General features: G+C 40.8%; 1 protein-coding gene across 7 annotated transcripts in view; it reads left to right on the top strand.

Annotated features, from left to right (window-relative positions):
* The window catches only part of dcaf6 (DDB1 and CUL4 associated factor 6), a 50,346-nt gene that overhangs the window by 17,322 nt on the left and 11,559 nt on the right, over window positions 1–21,465 (top strand). For 5 of the 7 annotated variants that reach the window (XR_010004133.1, XM_003219129.4, XM_062974925.1 and 2 more), the window contains exons 7-11: window positions 798–1,012; window positions 13,285–13,378; window positions 13,826–13,945; window positions 14,135–14,380; window positions 17,190–17,357. Coding sequence is in view for 6 of the 7 variants with exons in the window: in XM_003219129.4 (XP_003219177.1) it covers window positions 798–1,012; window positions 13,285–13,378; window positions 13,826–13,945; window positions 14,135–14,380; window positions 17,190–17,357 (843 nt within the window). In the remaining variant the exon portion in view is untranslated. The remainder of the gene's footprint in view (window positions 1–797; window positions 1,013–13,284; window positions 13,379–13,825; window positions 13,946–14,134; window positions 14,381–17,189; window positions 17,358–21,465) is intronic. The other 2 variants (XM_062974926.1, XM_062974927.1) reach the window with 2 other exon arrangements.

The following is a 21,465-nucleotide window of genomic DNA, read 5'->3' as shown; positions in this document are numbered from 1 at the left end:
CATACTGACATATAATCCAGTTCAGTGTGGATTTACTACAGCTTTATGGAATGGGTCTTACAGTAATATTAATCTTCTGAATGTAAAGGCCTACATTTTTGTTAAAATGCTGTACCTGCAGGTATTGATTGTAATCAAGTAAGAAACGGGGTGATATGAAGAATTAAAACAAGATGTGCAGTATTGCATTGTATGTTTCCAAGCATTTTTTTGTGTTCACAAAACAGATGTCTTTAAATGCCTCGTCACATTTATTAGGGGTAGTAATATTCAGTAGTCCTCATTTTGGAAAAGCAGTGATCATGAGTGAAATTTACAAAATTATGTTGGATTTAAAGAAGGTAAATAGAAAGATGGTTTTCTCTTGCCTTCAAACCCAAGATTACCCATTGAGGTAAATGATGGGTGATTCAGGTCAGACAAAAGAAACTACTTTTTTATATGCTGCATGGTTAATGTGTGTAATTTTCTGCTCAAGTTATCATAGCACTTTTCTTAAATGGTTCTTAAAGGATCTCACATAGAATAAAGGTATCAGTAGCTTCTGCTTTTTATGGCAGCATACTATCTCCATGGTCAGAACAAGTATCTCTCTGTATATCAGATGCTTGAGAGACAGCTGAGGAGACAGTAGCCTTCATGTCCTTCTTTTGGCTTTCCACAATTAGCTGGTTTGGAATCGTTGCAAATAGGTATTAGACGATTTATGACTTTGATCTGATCATTAGGAGTCATATACTTATTGTTATGGTTTTATAAACAAAGCAAAATAAGTCCCCCCCCCCTTTTCCGTGTAGGTAATTATGCTGGCCGGGGTACTACAGGATTGGTGGCACGTTTTGTTCCTCCTCACCTTAACAACAAATCGTGCAGGGTAACGTCTCTCTGCTACAGTGAAGATGGACAAGAAATTCTTGTCAGCTATTCTTCAGACTACATATACTTGTTTGATCCCAAGGATGACACAGCTAGAGAACTTAAAGTTCCTTCTTCAGATGAGCGAAGAGAAGAAGTGAGTATTCCATGATGACTGTGGCAATTTGTTTAAGTGCAACAAATATTATGTATGTAATCTAGAATGAATCTAGTTAATTTCTTTTCATTTTTAAAATGGTATGTAATATATATATTCATGTTTTTAATGGCTTTTTTACCCCCAAGCGTGAAAGAAAATTGAAAACATAAGATTGATACCTTCAATATTTCTTTTCCAGATTGGGTGGTTGGGAATATTGTACGTAGATTCTTACCAAAATCCAGCTGGGGTAAATCAATCTGCTAACCACACGTGGTTACAGAAAATTATTTTAGTAACATCTGAGAAAAGTGTGGAATTGTATAGAATATATTTCAATAAAGTAATGTTTTCAACTTGGTATGTGCAGACAGGCTTTACTCTCAATCTGCCTCATGAAATGCTCCATACCAAGATGGGGGATTCTACTATATGGGTAGAGTAGTGCTACTGAGTTGTGACTCCTTTCAAATTACTGTATATACTCATGTGTACGTCAATCTCATGTATATATCGGGGGAAGGTTTGGGGGCCAAAATCATGGAAGCTATAGTTAAACCAAAGGTCATTCCACAGAGAAGGGAAAGCATCAATGCTGCTGCCCCAGGGGGCAAGCTGTCCTTGGCTGCCACCTGGTACCATTTCCTTGCCCAGGGTGAGAGATAAGCCTTTCAAAAAGGCAACAAATTGCTCTGCAGCAGAAAGAATAGAGGGAGTTGGTGCTTCTTTCAGATTTTCCTGGGACAGACTAAGCTCTTGATTTTTACCACAACCAGAAAAAAGAAAGAAAAGGAATAAGATAAGAAGATAAGAGTAATTACATATGTTTTATGAAAGCACAATGTATAGAACAGATCTTTTAACCACAAGATGTAGCATGTTGGTACTTTAATGTTATAAAAAGTTTAGTTATTGTCCAAACTGAATAATTCTTCCAGCTTCTGCGTTTTTTTGTTTCAGATTCCCTGTAACCAAAGCACAAAGAATCTCAATAACCTATAGAATATCCCTGACAGATACTTGACTAACAGTGTGTTAAACACATATTTTCCTTGCAGCTGATATATTTTAATGACGATAACCAAAATCATTTTTACACACATTGTGGCCTGTGCAGTTTCTCATCAACAGCAAGGGAGATATGACTAGCTTGCCTTCTGTGTTTTAAAGAACAGTAAAAACGCACTATCATTATTAGAAGACTCCTTAAATTAGATAAGAAAAAAAATCCCTAATTGTTTCATATAAATCATGTGCAGATGACAATTAAGTTTGAGATTGCCATGATATATGTGTATTTTAAATATCTTAACTTGTGAATTGGCTGTCCAGGGCTGCCAGTTGGTTCCATGGCAAGGCTGCTGAAACTTTCTGGAGCAGTTCACCAATACAAAATTCTACTCTAGATTTAGAAGCAGCCATGTGTCGATAACAGAATGTTTCCTTGAAGACAGAAATAGCAACATGAAGAGTTCATCTGGCACAATTTTTAAGAATCCCTTCCTACTACTTCACCCAGATATATTCTGCCATGCATATGACCAAGAAGGGTGACTGATTTGAACAACCTGCATGTAAACACACACCACACTCACACATCACACACATATCACACACAGTGTTCATATGTGTCTGCCTTTAGAAAACAGTTAAAAACCTGGCTCTTCCAGTGTGCCTTTGAATAATTATTCCCCATGATAGACCCCCTCCTAAAGGAAAATTGATTTATCTTGCACTTTATTCTGCTCCTGTATTGGAAATAACCTGACCTTATATTCCACCCCAAATTCTCGCAGAGAACACTTCAACACTTTGACCTGGCACTTTATAAAATGGTCCTATAACTATATACATTGGCACTTTGTCTCGACTGCCCCCTTCCCATTTTATCTATTAGTGGTGGTCAGAGCCGGCCCTAGGTATTTTTCAAGTGTAGGCGAACAGAATTTTGGCGCCCCCCCCCCTAACCAATCACTGAAAAATAAAAGCGTTGGATAAGCAAAAATGTTAGATAATAAGGAGGGATTAAGGGAAAGCCTATTAAACATCAAATTACATTAAGATTTTACAAACTAAGCACCAAAACATCATGTTTTACAAAAAAATCAACAGAAAAAGCAGTCTCTTATGTTTTGCGCCACAGGCGACTGCCTAATTCGCCTCATTGTTGGACCGCCTCTGGTGGTGCTGCTGCCGTATGTCATTTTATCATATTATTTTATCATGACTGTGTTATATTATTTTATTGTGCATTAATCTGCTTTAGTTTATCTGTTTATTGATGTTGTTCATATATGCTTTTAATCTTGTTTTTGGGGGGGGGGGGCGGGCTGACCCCACGTTAGCTGCCCTGAGCCCCTTCGGGGAGATGGTGGCAGGATATAAAAATAAAGTATTATTATTATTATTATTATTATTATTACAATTGTCAGTCAATCTGCATGTGTATAAATATATGCATGTGTGTACACATGTACAGTCTTCATGTAGAAATATTGTATTTTATCTTTCTGTATACGAAATGTGTATTCCTACTGTATCCCCATTTTATCTCTCAAAATTGAAATGAGATAGTGATTAGAATTCAAATAGTCATGGATTCATATGTTTTTAGAATTTACATTTTTAAAATATAATCCCTTGTGGCATGTTGCAAATTCTGTTTTAAAGGTGCTTTAAAATTTTATAGATGAGACAAAGCTATATTCAAAGCTTTGGAAAAATTAAATATTTGATGTTGCCATGTTCACTTCCTTACTATGTGTTCTCTGAACCTAAAGAGGTTATTTGGGCTTGTGAAAAGAGATGTATTTATTCTTGGCAGTTCTGAAACCCCTCAACACATGCTGCTACATTTTAGTAGCAGAATTAAGGAAGAAATCGTATGCTCACCTGTCACGACCCAGGCTGCAGAGCACCAATAACCATACACAGAGGCCAGAATCTATCTAATATCTTTATTGTAGGAATATTTAAAGTTAATAAAAACAAGTGTAGAAAATAGTCCAGAATTAGACCTTTCAGGAAAGGTCAGAATTAGTCCAAAAAAGCAATGTCCAATAAGAAATATTAAGGTCCAAAGTTGTAATCCAATAACCGAAACACTCACTTTGCCAAGCAAAGTGAGGGGAGATGACAAGGTCCTTTAGTCCATGAAACTTGAGCGAGGCTAGGAAATAACTTGATACTTGAAACAAGGCTTGAACGTGGAACAAGGTAACTAAGAACAAGAACAAGGTCCGTGGAATAACTTGATAAATCCGTGGAACAAGGCAAGGATTGATCCTGGGAAACAAGGCAAAGTCCGTAGATAAACAAAGGCTGGGAAGCAAGGCGAAGGCTGGATAGCAAGGCAAGGCTTGAGCAGGAGCGAGGCTTGAACCGGAGCGCGCTGTCCAGACACAACTCGCTCCGTAGGCTGACGAATTGACTCCGCGAAGTTACTACGCGGGTAAAACACCTAAATAGAGTCTAGCTTTCCCGCCGAAGCAGTTCTCTGGGAATCAGAACCGAAAGCTAACTCTGAAACCAGATGTGAGACTCCCCAAAGATTCTCACGAGAAGCAGTCTTAATTGGCCACATTCTTAGCTGCAATCCTCGCACTCCTGCGCGAAGCTGAATCCAAACTTCTCTGTTGTTTACAAAACTCCCGGCGCAAGAATACGGGAGAAGTAGGCTCTGGGCTTGTTTGACATACTTCTGGGAGACAACTTTCTTGCAGGTGCAAGGTTCCCAGATCTGCCTGGGAAAGATCTGGCTGAGAGGAATCCAGTTCAGACTGGGAAGGTAAAAAACCCAAGTTTTCATCTTCATCAGGAATTACAATGTCCTGAGCAGGACTACAAGGCCCATGGGTCATCACACTATCCCCCTCCTCAAGGCCCCTCCCAAACTGGGGCCCTCTCCCCGAGGCGCGAGGTCGCGGTTTGGTGGGATAGGTCTGATGAAAGCGACGGGTTAGATCAGGAGCATGGACTGTGGAGGCGTCTTCCCAAGAGCGTTCCTCAGGGCCAAAACCCACCCAGTCAATGAGATATTGTAGGCGGCGGCGGTGAAAGCGAGAATCCAAAATGTCCTCACCCTCGAACTCCTCCTCCCCATTCATCAAAACAGGAGGGGGGGCCGGTTGGTCTGTATCAGGTCGCACACCATCCGCCGGAAGGAGCAGGGAACGGTGAAACACTGGGTGAATGCGCATTGAACGCGGAAGTTGGAGTTTGAAAGTCACGGGGTTTAATTGCGCCACCACTGGATAGGGACCAATGAAACGGGCATCTAACTTCCGGCAAGGGCGGTGGGAGGGCAGGAAGCGAGTGGACAGGAAAACCCGATCTCCTACCTTGATTTCAGGGCCCGGCTGGCGATGTTTGTCAGCGTGGCGTTTATAGTCCTCCTTGGCTTGGTCCAGTTGCTGGAGCAAAAGTTGTTGCACCGCTGTGAGTTCCTGCAGCCAATCCTCTGCTGCGGGAACCTCTGAAGTTTCAATGACAGGGGGAAAGAAACGTGGATGGAAGCCGTAGTTTGCAAAGAACGGCGTTTCTTTTGTAGAAGCTTGAACTCCATTGTTGTAGGCAAACTCAGACAGTGGTAACAGAGAAGCCCAATTGTCCTGTTGATAGTTTACATAACAGCGAAGATACTGCTCCAAAGTGGCATTGGTGCGCTCCGTTTGCCCATCTGTTTGGGGATGATGAGCTGAAGATAAGCGAGAGTCTATGCCCAATAGTTTTTGTAGTGCCTTCTAAAAACGAGAGGTGAATTGAGATCCACGGTCTGTGACTAAACTCTTGGGCAATCCATGTAGTCTGAAAACATGTTGAAGAAATAGATCCGCAGTTTCCTTGGCCGTGGGGAGGCCTTCGCAGGGAATGAAATGGGCTAACTTGGTGAATAGGTCCACCACCACTAAGATCGTGGTGAATCCACAGGAAGGTGGTAGGTCAGTGATGAAATCCGCGGAAATTATTTCCCATGGGCGAGATGGGGTAGGAAGGGGGTGTAAAAGCCCTGAGGGCTTCTCCCTTCGTATCTTGGAGCGCTGGCATACTGGGCAGGTGTTGACATATTTTTCCACATCCTTGCGGATCTTGGGCCACCAAAAATCCCTTAGGATCAAATGCATAGTTTTAAATAGTCCGAAGTGTCCTGCTGGTTTGCAGTCATGACACAGACGAAGCGCTTTTTCCCTGCCCGGTCCGGGTGGGATATAAACATGATTTCTATAGCAGAGCAGCCCATCTTTAAGCGAAAAGGGGAAATGCAGACCTTGGCGAAGTTGGTCCTGCGCCCAGGCATCTGCTTGCTGACTAGCCCTGATTTCTTGAGCACAGATGGGTCCTGGAGTAGGGGAAGTTGAACCAATGGGAATGGATTTGGTGTTCCCCACCGTGAGCGTGGCAAAGTTCTCAGGTTGTAGCAGTTGGGATTCAAAGGTCTCCTTGCGTCCTGCAGCGTATTCCGGTTTACGTGACAGGGCGTCTGCTTGCTTGGTTTGGGCTGGGGTCACATAATGGATCTGGAAGTTGAAACGTTCAAAGAATAAAGCCCAACGTTGCTGCCTCTGATTTAGTTTGCGGGCAGTTCTTAGATGTTCTAGATTACGATGATCAGTGTGGACTTCAATGGGAAATTTGGCCCCTTCTAGCCAATGTCTCCAAGTTTCAAAGGCTGCCTTTATGGCCAGTAGTTCTTTTTCCCAAATGGTGTAATTCCTCTCTGGTGTGGTTAGTTGACGAGAATAAAAGGCACAGGGGTGGAGGTGATCTCCCACCGGTTGTAAGAGTACAGCCCCAATTGCCACATCAGAGGCGTCCGCTTGCACCACAAAAGGGGTTCCAGGATTTGGGTGCTGTAGAATTGGCTGGGAGGTGAATAGTTTCTTTAGTTGCTGGAACCCTTTCTCTGCTTGATCAGTCCAGCGGAAAGGCTGCTTTCCACGGATGCAGCTAGTGATGGGGTCGGACCAGCGGGCAAAATCTGGAATGAACTTGCGGTAGTAGTTCGCGAACCCCAAGAAACGCTGCACCTCTTTCTTGTTAGTTGGCGCCCGCCATTCCAATACTGCTGAAACTTTGGCTGGATCCATGGAAAGCCCTAGAGGCGAGATGCGGTAACCAAGGAAATCTACCTCTTGTAGATCAAAAGCGCATTTTTCCAGCTTGGCATAAAGTCCATGATCCCGCAATCGTTGTAACACCATTTTGACGTGGTTCTCATGTTCTGATTGTGATCTGGAAAACACCAAAAAATCGTCCAGGTAGATTATCAAGAACCTGTCTAGATAGTCCTGAAAAATGTCATTGACAAAATGCTGGAACGTTGCGGGGGCTCCGCATAAACCGAAATTCATAACTCGGGACTCAAATAATCCGAATTTGGTCTGGAAGGCGGTCTTCCACTCGTCCCCTTCCCTGATGCGAACTAAGTTGTAAGCCCCCCGAAGATCCAGCTTGGTGTAAACCTTGGCTCCTCGAAGCCGATCCAGTAGATCCGAGATTAAGGGCAGGGGATAGCTGTTCCGCTTGGTGATATTGTTCAATGCTCTGTAGTCCACCACCAAGCGTAGTTCCCCTGACTTCTTCTTCACAAACATCACTGGGGAGGCGGCTGGGGATTGAGAGGGTCTGATGAATCCCTTGCGAAGGTTTGTCTCTAGGAATTCCCTGAGAGCTTCTTGCTCTGGTTCAGTCAGGGAGTAGAGATGCCCTCGCGGGATCGGGGCCCCCTCCACCAAGTCAATGGCACAGTCATAAGGTCTATGTGGGGGTAATTTTTCGGCTTCTTTCTCATTGAATACATCCCAATACTCGGAGTACTTCTTTGGCAAGGTGATGATGGGCTCGGTGTCTGTGGCATGGCATACCTTGGCTACGAGGCAATGGTTTTGGCAGTACGGTGAAGCAAACTGCAGTTCTCTGTTGGACCAGGAGATGTTAGGGTCGTGGAGAGTCAGCCATGGAATTCCCAAAATCACAGGGAAATGGGGAACCTCGGTAACAAAGAAGGAAATCTCTTCCATATGTTCCCTTATCCACATCCTGGTGGGTTCCGACCACTGACTTACGGGGCCCGTCTTGAGGGGACGGCCGTCTATGGCTTGCACCACACGGGCATTCTTGAAATCATGATATTGTAATCCCAGAGAGTCGGCATACTCTCTATCGATGAAATTGTTGGTAGCTCCAGAGTCTATCATGGCGTGGATCATGACGGGTCCCCTTTTTGCTGACCATAATGTGACCACGAGAAGGAACAGGACCCCGGTTGGCGGCTCTTGGATGGATTTTTTGACCGGGTTGGCGAGCCTCTCTACACCCGGTCGTTGGCTTCCCCCGCCGGCTGTGTGCCAGTCGGCTCAGACGCCTTCGTCTCCGTGGAGGACGCCGCCGCAAGACGGGCGGCAGGCTTCCCTTTGGCTGGGCACTCTCTGGCGAAGTGGCCCCCGTTCCCGCAGTACCAGCAGAGGTTTAAGCGTTGACGACGGGCCTTCTCGGCGGCATCTAGTCTGGGACGCACATTGCCCAACTGCATCGGCACCTCCTCGCCTCCTCTGGGGTATGGGGTTGGCGGTGGGGGTCTCCACACCGGACGTGGCTGAACGCTGGCGGGAGCGGGGGGTTTTGCCCCGGCTCTACTGCCCTGGCCTCGAACCCACTGTTTCCTGTTGGCAATCATGACTTCAGCCCGTAAACATTGATCAATGAGTGCCTCGAGGGTCTGGGGAGGATCCACCTTGGAGATTTCTTCCAGCATTTCAATGTTGAGACCCTCCCGGAATTGTCCCCTGAGGGCTACATCGTTCCAGCCGGTGTTGTGGGCCAGCACTCGGAACTCGGCTATATACTGAGACATAGGTCTGTCTCCTTGGAAAAGGCGACGGAGTTTGTGACCGGCTGCCTCCAAATTGTCCTCGATTCCCCAAGTCTCCTTGAGGTGGTCCAAGAAGTGTTGCGCTGATCTTAGGTGTGGAGAGGCTTGGTCGAACAGTGCCGTCGCCCAGCTGGCCGCTGGCCCGTCTAGAAGACTGTAAACCCATGCCACTTTGATGTCTTCTTGGGGAAACTCGGCAGCACGGGCCTCCAGATAAGCTTGACATTGGCGACGGAAGACATGAACCTTAGAAGCTTCTCCAGTAAACTTGGTTGGCAACGCCATGGCCGGAAGACGAACTCCGCGTTCCTTCAAACCCCTTATTTCTCCATCCTGTGCATTGAGCTTATCACGGATTCGGTCCACCTCTTCCTTGTCGATGGTGTAGGTAATCGGCTGGCCGCTCGGCCCAGGTACGACTCCGGTAGACATTCTGGCCGAGGTTAATTGGTGCTTAGGGCGCGGAGTCAAACTGTCACGACCCAGGCTGCAGAGCACCAATAACCATACACAGAGGCCAGAATCTATCTAATATCTTTATTGTAGGAATATTTAAAGTTAATAAAAACAAGTGTAGAAAATAGTCCAGAATTAGACCTTTCAGGAAAGGTCAGAATTAGTCCAAAAAAGCAATGTCCAATAAGAAATATTAAGGTCCAAAGTTGTAATCCAATAACCGAAACACTCACTTTGCCAAGCAAAGTGAGGGGAGATGACAAGGTCCTTTAGTCCATGAAACTTGAGCGAGGCTAGGAAATAACTTGATACTTGAAACAAGGCTTGAACGTGGAACAAGGTAACTAAGAACAAGAACAAGGTCCGTGGAATAACTTGATAAATCCGTGGAACAAGGCAAGGATTGATCCTGGGAAACAAGGCAAAGTCCGTAGATAAACAAAGGCTGGGAAGCAAGGCGAAGGCTGGATAGCAAGGCAAGGCTTGAGCAGGAGCGAGGCTTGAACCGGAGCGCGCTGTCCAGACACAACTCGCTCCGTAGGCTGACGAATTGACTCCGCGAAGTTACTACGCGGGTAAAACACCTAAATAGAGTCTAGCTTTCCCGCCGAAGCAGTTCTCTGGGAATCAGAACCGAAAGCTAACTCTGAAACCAGATGTGAGACTCCCCAAAGATTCTCACGAGAAGCAGTCTTAATTGGCCACATTCTTAGCTGCAATCCTCGCACTCCTGCGCGAAGCTGAATCCAAACTTCTCTGTTGTTTACAAAACTCCCGGCGCAAGAATACGGGAGAAGTAGGCTCTGGGCTTGTTTGACATACTTCTGGGAGACAACTTTCTTGCAGGTGCAAGGTTCCCAGATCTGCCTGGGAAAGATCTGGCTGAGAGGAATCCAGTTCAGACTGGGAAGGTAAAAAACCCAAGTTTTCATCTTCATCAGGAATTACAATGTCCTGAGCAGGACTACAAGGCCCATGGGTCATCACATCACCTATCTGGCTATACTTTGCTGAATTCTTTGGGCTTCCTTTTGAATAGTCATGCATCGCTTTGCACTAACTTTTCCCACATTCTTCTTCATTTTTACCTAACACAGTGGGCGATATTTTGATGGCTGTATCATTTACGAATTAGTTCATTAAATTGTTTGGTGAATAATTATTATTTGTTTAGAATATTTTAATTTCATCTTTTGATCCAGAGGGCAAGTCTCAACAGGAAGTCACATGGAAACTCAGTAATCTATATATATAAAAAGGTAATGAAATTTCAGCCTAGAACAAAACAACAAAATTACACATCCCAGAAACACTAAACTTGGCAGCACAACCCCTCATCCATGCCTCTACGTTCATACAATAAAAAGAAAAGAAAAATAAAGTCCTAATTAGAGGGAGATGAATAATTGTTTTTATCCAATTGCTGCCAGTTAGAAGGCTAAGCTCCGCACACTTGGTCTCCTAGTAACCCGCTCACCCAGGGGACAGGCAGAGTTAGACCTCACTTAGGCCTCTTCCACACTGCCTATAAAATACAGATTATTTGATTTTAACTGGATTATAGGGCAGTATAGACTCAAGGCCCTTCCACACAGCTATATAACCCATTTATAATCTTACATTATCTGCTTTGAACTGGATTATCTTGACTCCACACTGCCATATAATCCACTTCAGTGTGCATTTTATACAGCTGTATAGAAGGGGCCTCATATAATCCAGTTCTAAGCAGATAATATAAGATTATAAATATACAGTAGAGTCTCACTTATCCAACATAAACAGGCTGGCAGAACGTTGGATAAGTGAATATGTTGGATAATAATAAGAAATTCAGGAAAAGCTGATTAAACATCAAATTAGGTAATCATTATACAAATTAAGCACCAAAACATTGTGTTATACAACAAATTTGACAGAAAAAGTAGTTCCATGCGCAGTAATGCTATGTAGTAATTACTGTATTTACAAATTTGCCACCAAAATATCACAATGAATTTAAAACAGACTACAAAAACATTGACTACTAAAAGGCAGACTGTGTTGGATAATCCAGAACATTGGATAAGCGAATGTTGGATAAGTGAGATTCTACTGTAATATGAAATAATTACTGTGGTAGAATAATACAGAACAATATGATCTCTAAAGCCAGGACAGTAAATAAAGACGAACACTCTGATAGCAGGGAAATTGGGAAATCCACAAAGGAAACAATCAAGGTCAGCTAACACCTCCCAAAAAAGGATTCTTCCAGAAAGGAAGCTCAGATGGGAGAGAAGCAGTGTGTATTACCAAAGTCATTATTGTTATTACTATCATTACTATTATTATTATTATTATTATTATTGTGTTGCTGTGAACCGTGAAAATGAATACAATCTGGCTCCAAGTATTCAAAAAGACTAAAATCAGAATATATAAAAATTACTGTGGTATAATAAAACAGAACAGTACAATCTCTAAAATCAGAACACTAAATAAAGAACAACACTCTGAAAACAGGGGAATTCCACACAGGAAACAATCGGGGCCAGCTAACACCTCCCAACAAAGTATTCCCATCACCAAAGTCTGACAAATCCTCTGTTTTCTGAGGGCCACAGACAGTAGAAGCACATAAAATATCTCAAAGAACACCACTCTGAAAACAAGGGAATTCCAGACAGGAAACAATCAGGACCAGCTAATACCTCCCAACAAAAAATTCACTCAGGGAGTAAGCAGCCAGGCTTTAAAGCTGCAAGGCCATTACATGCTAATAATTTTGTCTAATTGCAGCATTCATACTTGCCTCCAACAGACAAAAAAAAACCCCAATCAGAAATATTGTATATTCACAAACTTTAGGAAATAATATCCCCTGATGGCACAGTGTGTTAAACTGCTGAGCTGCTGAACTTCTGGACTGAAAGGTCACAGGTTTGAATTGGGGGAGCGGAGAGAGCCCCCACTGTTAGCCCCAGCTTTTGCAAATGAGAGTAGATGAATAGGTACTGCTCCGGTGGGAAGGTAACGGCGCTCCATGTAGTCATGGCACATAACCTTGGAGGAGTCTACGGACAATGCCAGCTCTTATTCCGCCCTTCTCACCCCGAAGGGGACTCAGGGCGGATCACATTACACATATAGGCAAACATTCAATGCCTTTTAACATAGAACAAAGACAAGACAAACATAGGCTCCGAGCGGGCCTCGAACTCATGACCTCCTGGTCAGAGTGATTCATTGCAGCTGGTTACAGCTGGCTTGCTCTCCAGCCTGCGCCACAGCCCAAGCCCATTAGTCATTTCCATCTTACTCCAGCAATTGTTTCATTTCTAAACTAGTACTAGTTATTAGTAATGGAGTAGATGTGATTGAGCAAATTGAAATTTAATCCAGAAAACACAGAGATGCTCAAATAAATCGGGAAATGAGGATTCAATCTGTGCTGGATGACGTTAGACTCTCCACAAAGACAAAGGTTTGCAACTTGAGCAAACTGATAGCACTGAAGTTTGGATTTTCTGAGGAACCATATAGTTTTCCCTATTTGAGTTTTTCTCTCCCAGATACATGTGATTGCTAGTCTCTGAAAATCTTTTCTTTGAGAGTCTAGCATAGACTTCACAGTGGGTTCTTCTGAAAGCAAGCAAAGACTTCTTTGCTTGGTCTGGTATTTGATAACTGGCTGTTTATGGGAAAAGGGTGTTCAGCAAAATGATACATTCTCCACGTTTACTGCTTTTAAATGTTGAATTAAAAGCTTTTAAATTGAATTCAATCACCAGTTTAATAATATTTTTATGTCTTTTTTGTTAAATGAACTTTTATCTGTATCTGTTTTAATTTTTGTAAGATGCAGAGAACAAGTCTGGATGAATTAATGTGGCTGTGGTGATGATGGTGACTGACAGTGGTGATGCTTTCATTTTAAAACTCCCTGCTTTTATTTTTCTAGTTACGGCAGCCACCTGTCAAACGTTTGCGACTAAGAGGAGACTGGTCAGATACTGGACCAAGAGCAAGACCTGAAAGTGAGAGAGAGAGAGATGGTAATGTGTTTTGGAGGGGTGGGGGTTAGTTCCTGATATACATAGGAATGTTAGATTTGTCCAGTTTTATTAATTTTATATTGGTCTGCTGTGGTTTTTTCTTTAGAAATACTCTGCAGTTCAGGAGTTGGCCACAGCTTAATATAGTGTTTTTCCTTCTTTTTTACTATTAGGAAAAATGTATAAGAGGTAGTAGGTTCTTAAGTGAAGCACGTTGCCATGCTGTTGTAATTGTTTTAGGAGATAGTATGTCATATTGTTTACAAAACCTTAAAATAAGTATAGTTGATGAAGTTTTATTTTAGAAGCTCCAACTGTATTTCAATTTAGGGTCATTATATTTGTTTTTCCTTTTGTGTTATAAATATACAAAATTTCAGATAGCAGAAGCAAAAAGGTACTGTGCTGCTTTGCAATAAAAACATTAAGTTCTCTGTTTGTATATAGGTGAACAGAGCCCTAATGTTTCATTAATGCAAAGGATGTCTGACATGTTGTCAAGATGGTTTGAAGAAGCAAGTGAAGTTGCACAGAGCAACAGAGGAAGAGGACGGTCTCGTTCTAGAGGTGAACGCTTTTAAGAGCCTTCAAAAGAAAATGCCAAGGGAATTTTTATATAATAAAATATTTGTAAGGCTACAAGCCTAGAAGTGTCATGTTCTCTTAATCTGGTGTGCTAAAGACACTTAGTCAAAGAAGTAGTATGCCACAATGGTCTTCATTATTAACATAAGCAAATTCTGCTCTTGTTAAAAGGTGGAACTAGTAGATCGGATGTCGCTGCTGCTTCTGGTACTGTCTTGGAAAGTGCTGAAGCAGTTGCCCAGATGGAAGTAGATGGTCCTGAACAGCTGCAGTCATCGTCATCTACAGTGTCAGCTCAAGCTCCCTCAACATCTTCCTCAACAGAAAGTCCTCCTTCTACTTCCTTATTGTCATCTCCTGATAACGAACAGAGACCTTCCTTGGAGACCCCTGCACCACCTACACTCTCACAGTCTGGTATGCTAGAATATTAAGTGTCTCCTTTAGTATCCCTTGGATATCTCACATATATAGGTTTGTCATATGCTTGCTATAATTGAATGCATGTTGCTTGTTTTGGAAGCCACCTTGGGTTCCACTCTTAGATGGCACACAAATGCAACAAATAAATATGCAACAAATCTGTTTATTTGACTCTTAAGAAATCCCCAGATGAGAAGCTGAAGTGGTATTACTTATCTTGTAGTTTTTAAGACTACATTTTAAAAACAAACTCAGAGTTTAGCTGTAACTTGCCACAACACAGTTATCTGTTGTGTTCTGTCTCTCAAATGGCAGGGGACAAAATATTTAGTTCTCTTCTCCCCTCTTTCTAAATTTTTAAATACGTTTTGGATGTTATGGGAAAACAGTTCTGATTTTTGTCTCTTTCCCAAATATTTGGCCACAGCTATCCCTTGAAATTATCCTGACCATGCATATTTTGTTAGATTTATTTTGCACATCAAATCTCTTAAACCTGAAGTAACTTCATTTTATAACTTAAATTTGTGAGATTAACATTGCAAACTCTGTAATACTACAGGGAAAGTGGAAAGGTTGATTGAATTCCAAAACAGTATATCAGAGCAGTTCTACATATGCTCAGAGGGTTCAAGCATGTTCAGTGGAGTTAGGGCTTCTTATATGTAGAATGCAGACATAGTTGTTTAAGAAATCTGAGCATAAGTTCTTTGGACAGCTAGAACTAGTTCTCTGGTTTTTTGGATCTTGGCTATTGCTGTTATCTTTGTTATGGTTCTTTGTGGTCTCTGTGACTTACACATATAGCACTCTGTGCCAACTCAGATCATCTTTGGAAAGTTCTACAGCTGGCTCTTTTCAGTATTCACAAATGTTCAGTATTGTTCCCATTGCAGACTTCTTCTCTGTGTTCCACCTCCATGTAAACACCCCTCCTCCTTTTCTAGCTTTATTTATTCCTTTCAAATAAGTCATTTCAGTGTGTTGTGGCTGTTAGAGTCAAACTTTTCTGAATAATATGCAGTCTTTTCCTAAAAAGATAAGTAATTCCTTTTCAAAATATGTGTCCTTAAGATTTGCTTAAATTGTTTTGCCTGATTAGACTCAAAGAGGTTAGAATTTTAGTTAAGTTTTAGGCAAACGGTTTATTAGAGTTATGGTACATAACAGAACAACAGATCATAGCAGATATAATCAAGTAACAATATATATATATATATATATATATATATATATATATATATATACACATACACACACACACACACACACACACACACATACATACACATATCTACGTTAGTCAAACAACTGGTTTTCTCTGAAATTGAATGCATATTAAAATTAGTAACTTAAAATACATCATTTAGTCTTGCTACTTCTACATGTTAAGTTGTTACTACATATTGTTGTCCACTATTTTAAGTCTATACTTTCTGAAAGCAGCATTTGATTTGTTTATCAAAACCCCAAAAGTGCAAGTATATATAGTAGATCACATTGTTTTCTGTAAAATGAATAATAATACCTTTTAAAGAAGCCTACTGCTTTTAAAAGCGAGAAATAAAAGATTATTAGTTTAAAATATTGGATTATATCAAGAGATACAATAACTTGTATCGTTTTGCTTTCTCTTATCCAACAATTGATGCACCTAGTTTTTAGTGATTTGTATCCCTATGCAGTTAGGCCCTTCACCCCTGCTGAAATATTTCTGCCATGATTTGGGATAGTCTGAAACAGAATGGGACATGTCAGAGGGCTGAAACTAAAAGAGAGATCTGGTACAGATAAGGATGGTTACAAAATTTGGGTACCTCAAATTGCATGATCAGGAGCATTTTCCACTTAAGGAAATTAAATTGGGCATAACTCATTTTCTGCAATATTTCTCTTCCTTTGAATCATTTCCTGCATTACGTCTACCATCCACAAAAAATAATCTTCTTGGGTTAATGTTTTAATGTACCCACAAGAGAAGAATGGTGGAATGGAAAGCTGCAGATGTATAGCTTGAGTCACTTATCCGTGTAGCAATTGCCCAATCTAGGTACTTATTCTGCATAATGAAATTGTATAATGAGTTACAGTATACACATAAGCTGCTAGTAGACGCTTCTCTCACTTTTCCTATTCCTCCCTTTCTGTTCCTATATTTGGGGGGAAAGAAAGCAGCCCTCACCTAACACTTTTGTGTAAAAGCTTCCTATTTGAGCATTTGTCTTAAGATCACTTCTTTCTTTCAATTTTATTTCATACATTCCTTCTCTATATGCTACATATTTTGTATTATTAAGTAAGGAGGATATATTCACATTTTTATATGAAAATCTATCCTTTAGAATTAAAAAAACAGGACTGCGATATCAGTTATCATTTTTGAACTTTACTAGTCATGCTTCAGGTCTCTCCCCTCTCTGTTACCACACCAGTGAGTTAATTCAAATAAAGATTTTAAAAGAAGGTGCCATCCATTGGATCTTAAGGAAATCATCATGTGCTTGTGTTTCACACCATCCTAGCTTTTTTATTTATATTTTTATTCACTTAATTGTTTAAATGATTGTGTATTGGGTGGAACTATGAAGCTTAAATATTGAACTTCACAATCCCTATAATTAAACCCACATTTTGTATTCCAGCTGAATATTAGTAACCTGTTTTTTTATTTTTTTAAAAAAGAAAATTTGCTGCTTTTATTCCTCTATTTGGTATCTGTTGCCTCACACTTTAGCCTTTATGTTCTTTTTATCCTATGTTCTATGTCTGTTTCTTTTTACACCCTTTTTTTCCTGTCTGTCAGAATTAATGGCGCCCGAGTTAGCTATACTCCGTAGGGGTCTGCAGCGCCTGAGGCTTAAGAAGGCTGAACAGCAGAGACAGCGAGAGCTAGCTGAGGGTTCAGCACAACAGTCCTGCAGCTCTGATCAGCCTTCCCCTAAGGGCTCCTCACAGGACCCTCAACCTACAGGTTGTCATTTGTCAAGGTTTATTAAGCAGCTGGTGTAGTTACATAGTTTGTGCTGCTATTGTTTGCTGAGATGCTTCCCCCTAAGATCAAAACGGTGAATGCAGTTGCTGCTTGCCTGTTTTTTGTACCTGGTGGTGTTTATCATCACACTGTTACAGATTAACTAATATTTGGCTGAATAGTTCCTTAACACTTTTTTCTTAAATGTAGTTAATGAATGATATAATCCAATCAAAATTATGGACTTCTTTTATATTCAGCTGTAGCAATATGGATTTTAATTCTGTCCATCTTGAGGGCATTATAAGAACTAACTAATTTAGTGGTTCCCAATCTTTAACTGGGTTTTAATTCATTTCCTGTGATGGAGGTGTCTATGCTTTGCCTGTCTAAAAACCATATTAGCAATTTTGCTAGGAAAAGTAAACTGCCTTGTCTTGCCTGAAATGAGACATTTTAAGCAGCTGTTCTACATTAGTCAGAAGGAAGAGGCCTTTCTATTGGTAGAGCAATGTATGGGTAGGATAGTTGTATGGTTTGAGGCCCCTTCTTCATAATCCTGTTTTTTGAGCTCAGATAACCCAAAGCTGAAAATATTTTGCAACCCCTTTTTATCATTCCATGGGTATGCTACATCTTGGCTTCTAGTTATCTGATATTTTGGCACCAAATTCACTTTACACTAGGTAACATTATTTTAAATCATGAGCATTTCCATTGTGCAGGAATGGAAATCTTGTTCATAGTCAAAAACTCATCTTCCTGTCCATTAAACTGTATTTCTGTATAAATTGGTGCTTAGCAAACTTGTTAGAAAAAGCTGATTCATAAGAAAAGGAAGCCCGACAGTTGTTATCTTCATGCTTTGTATTTTTCTTTTAATAGCCAATGTAAATAATTTCTTTAAATAGTATGCTGAGAGTTCATAAAGCATAGTAACGTATTGTAATGATTGTGAAAAAGAAAACTTTACCATAGCTATGTAAATCTTCCCTCAGAAGTAAAAGAAGCAAAGACATTTGGCACTTACTCTGCCACAGGTTATAGATTTTACAGGTTCCCCATCCCGCTTTTACTGTTTTAAAATGCTGAATGTGTGAAAAAGTATGCAGATAGGATCTGCTCTCAATTGTATGCTATGGGAAATGAATGGTCGGTGGTTTTAGTGCCAACTTTTGTTGGACTTGTATGTACAGTATATGGCTGAAGAGCCATGAGATCATGGGGAAGATGTAGGTGTGTGCTTAAGGCTTGCTCTGTATTCTTCTGTGCACAGTGTAAAATAATATGCAGATAATATTCACAGTAAGTATGTGCATAAAGAAGGAACCCACTGAGAAGCCTCATTATCTGGTAAATTCAGGATTGCAGATTTTATTGCCTTGTTTTGGAGGCATTCTGATTTATTTGTTCATATATTTATTTGCACATCTTAAATTCCAAACTTTCTTATTTGGGGTTATAGCGGAAAAGCATTTAACATATAATCTAAATAATATGGCTTAACATTGAATATATATCAAATTTGTATATCATTGATTTGTAGTCTTTCATGAATAGTATGGTCTAATGTATAATTTCATATGGGTGAAGAAAAGGCAATGCATTTAGGGTTAATTTTTTTTTTCCAAACTTATATGCCGCCACTCCCCTAGGGCTCGGAGCGGCTTACAAGAACCGACTAAAATCAACAATTTAAAAAACATTTTAAAAACATCTTTTAAAAAAATCTTAAAAACATCCTAAAAGCACCTTTTAAAATATCAGCAACAGAACTCAAAAGCCTGCCGAAACAGGTGTGTCTTACATGCCCTGCGGAAGGCCAACAAGTCCTGCAAGGCACGGACTTCAGGTGGCAAGGTGTTCCACAGAGATGGCGCCACTACTGAAAAGGCTCTGCGTCTAGTTGCAGTTAGACGCAAGGTCTTAAAACTGGGGACTTCCAGCAGGTCTTGGTCCTCAGAACAGAGGGATCTCTGGGGTTTGTAGGGGGTGAGGCGGTCCCTCAGGTACATCGGCCCTGGACCATGTAAGGCCTTGAAGGTAAGCACCATCACTTTGAAAGTGATCCGGTGCTCAATTGGTAACCAGTGCAGCTGCCGTAAGATTGGTGTTATGTGGCATCTTATCGGGACTCCCGCAAGAAGCCGGGCAGCTGCATTTTGCACCAATTTGAGCTTCCGGATCACCGACACAGGAAGGCCAATGTAAAGGGCATTACAGTAATCCAGTCTCGAGATGACTGTAGCCTGGATCACTGTAGCCAGGTTGTCCCTAGATAGATAGGGGGCTAGTGTCTAGCCTGCCGAAGATGAAAAAAGGCAGTTTTGGTAACGGCGGAGACCTGGGCCTCCATCGTCAATGAAGGGTCCAAGAGGACTCCCAGACTCTTTACTAGTGAAGACGGGCGTAGCACTTCGCCATCCAGGGTTGGCAACTGGATATCCCCAATGCCCGGTCGGCCCAGCCATTTGATGGGAATATTTTATAATTGTTTTCCAGATCTTGGATATTAAAGTACGGTTGTCAGTTTTCTATGCATAACAGTGTCTTCATCGGTATAGATAGGTGGGATTTGTGTTTCTCATATCTAGGTCGACATTAAGTTATTAAGACAACAATACACTAGTTCAGTGGACTATTGCAATTGAGTTCTATCAGAAATAAATACTTCTCACAATCAGTTACACATGTTTGGTACTCTTGGCCTCACTGAAAATTCTCTTTTGCAAAAAAGAGAAGCAAAACATTAAGGAAGCACATCTCTTCTTCACTATCAGCAAATACAAAATACAGTAGAGTCTCGCTTATCCAACCTTTGCTTTTCCAACTTTCTGGATTATCCAATGCAGTCTGCCTTTTAGTAGTCAATGTTTTTGTAGTCAATGTTTTCAATACATTGCGATGTTTTGGTGCTAAATTTGTAAATACAGTAATTACTACGTAACATTACTGTGTACATTGACCTGCTTTTTCTGTCCATTTGTTGTAAACCATTTGTTGTTTTGGTACTTCATTTGTAAAATCATAACGTAATTTGATATTTAATTGGTTTTTCCTTAATCCCTCGTTATTATCCAACATTTTTGCTTATCCAAGGTTCTGCCGGCCCATTTATGTTGGATAAGCGAGACTCTACTGTACCCTGTTAGAGTTATGTGCAATTGCAGTAGAAGTGAATCTTGAGGGCAGATACAATTCAGGTTAGGAAATAGTCTTTGAAATCGCCAAACCAGAGAGATTTTGATAATTTGCATAAATCTTAGGTGTTCCTGGTGTTCAGTGGAGAATATATAAAAAACTACATTAAGGTGTGAGAGGTTTCTTTGCTGTATATGAATGTGGGTGACATCACCAAACTTTGGACTGATTCGTGTGTATACCACAAGTAAATTAGGCTTTTTATATTGTATCACGGCATAATGTAAAGCTAGTATTCCAACCCAGTTTTGTTATTAAGGTTTATCTTTGTTTGTGAATTTCATTTTTATTTCATTTGCATAGTGTGATCAGTATGAGAAAGTGCTTTGCATTTCATGTTTAAAAATCCTTATTTGATCATTGTCATTTAAGGATTTTTGTCACCCTTGGTGAAATGGAAATTATTAACACATCAACATTCCACTCCTAGGAAAATGAAAACTGAAAGTACCTTCTTTGCTATGACTTATGTAAAGAGTGTTTTAACATCTTTATGACTGCAACCCTATGTGCAGTATCTTGGGAATATGTCTTATTAAATTCTGTGGGGCTTGTTTTTAAGAACATGTGTCTGAAATAGTGTAACAAAAATACTTTAAAATAAATTCTTAATCATTTATTGAAAGTTAAATTTGGTAGCGTCCAAAAAGCTGGATACTACCCTGTATTCTCCAACATGTTTAGCACAGTGAGAATACTGTGTCAGTTAGCATTCATTTTAATGCTTCATGGAGAAGGTAGAGAAAAGTATAGGTAAAATCAGTTAGTGAGATACAGTTTTAATAGCAGTAAAAGACTAGGTTACTGAATTACAGATGGAAAAATAAGCACAGAAGAAGGAGCAGAATCCAGGTGGAAAAGGGATTTTTAAAACACAATTTGTAGCCAATTTCCAGTATTCTCTTCC

This window comes from Anolis carolinensis, chromosome 3 (genome assembly GCF_035594765.1).
Source record: "Anolis carolinensis isolate JA03-04 chromosome 3, rAnoCar3.1.pri, whole genome shotgun sequence".
Classification (NCBI taxonomy): domain Eukaryota; kingdom Metazoa; phylum Chordata; class Lepidosauria; order Squamata; family Dactyloidae; genus Anolis; species Anolis carolinensis.
This window is presented reverse-complemented; position numbering and strand designations above follow the sequence as displayed.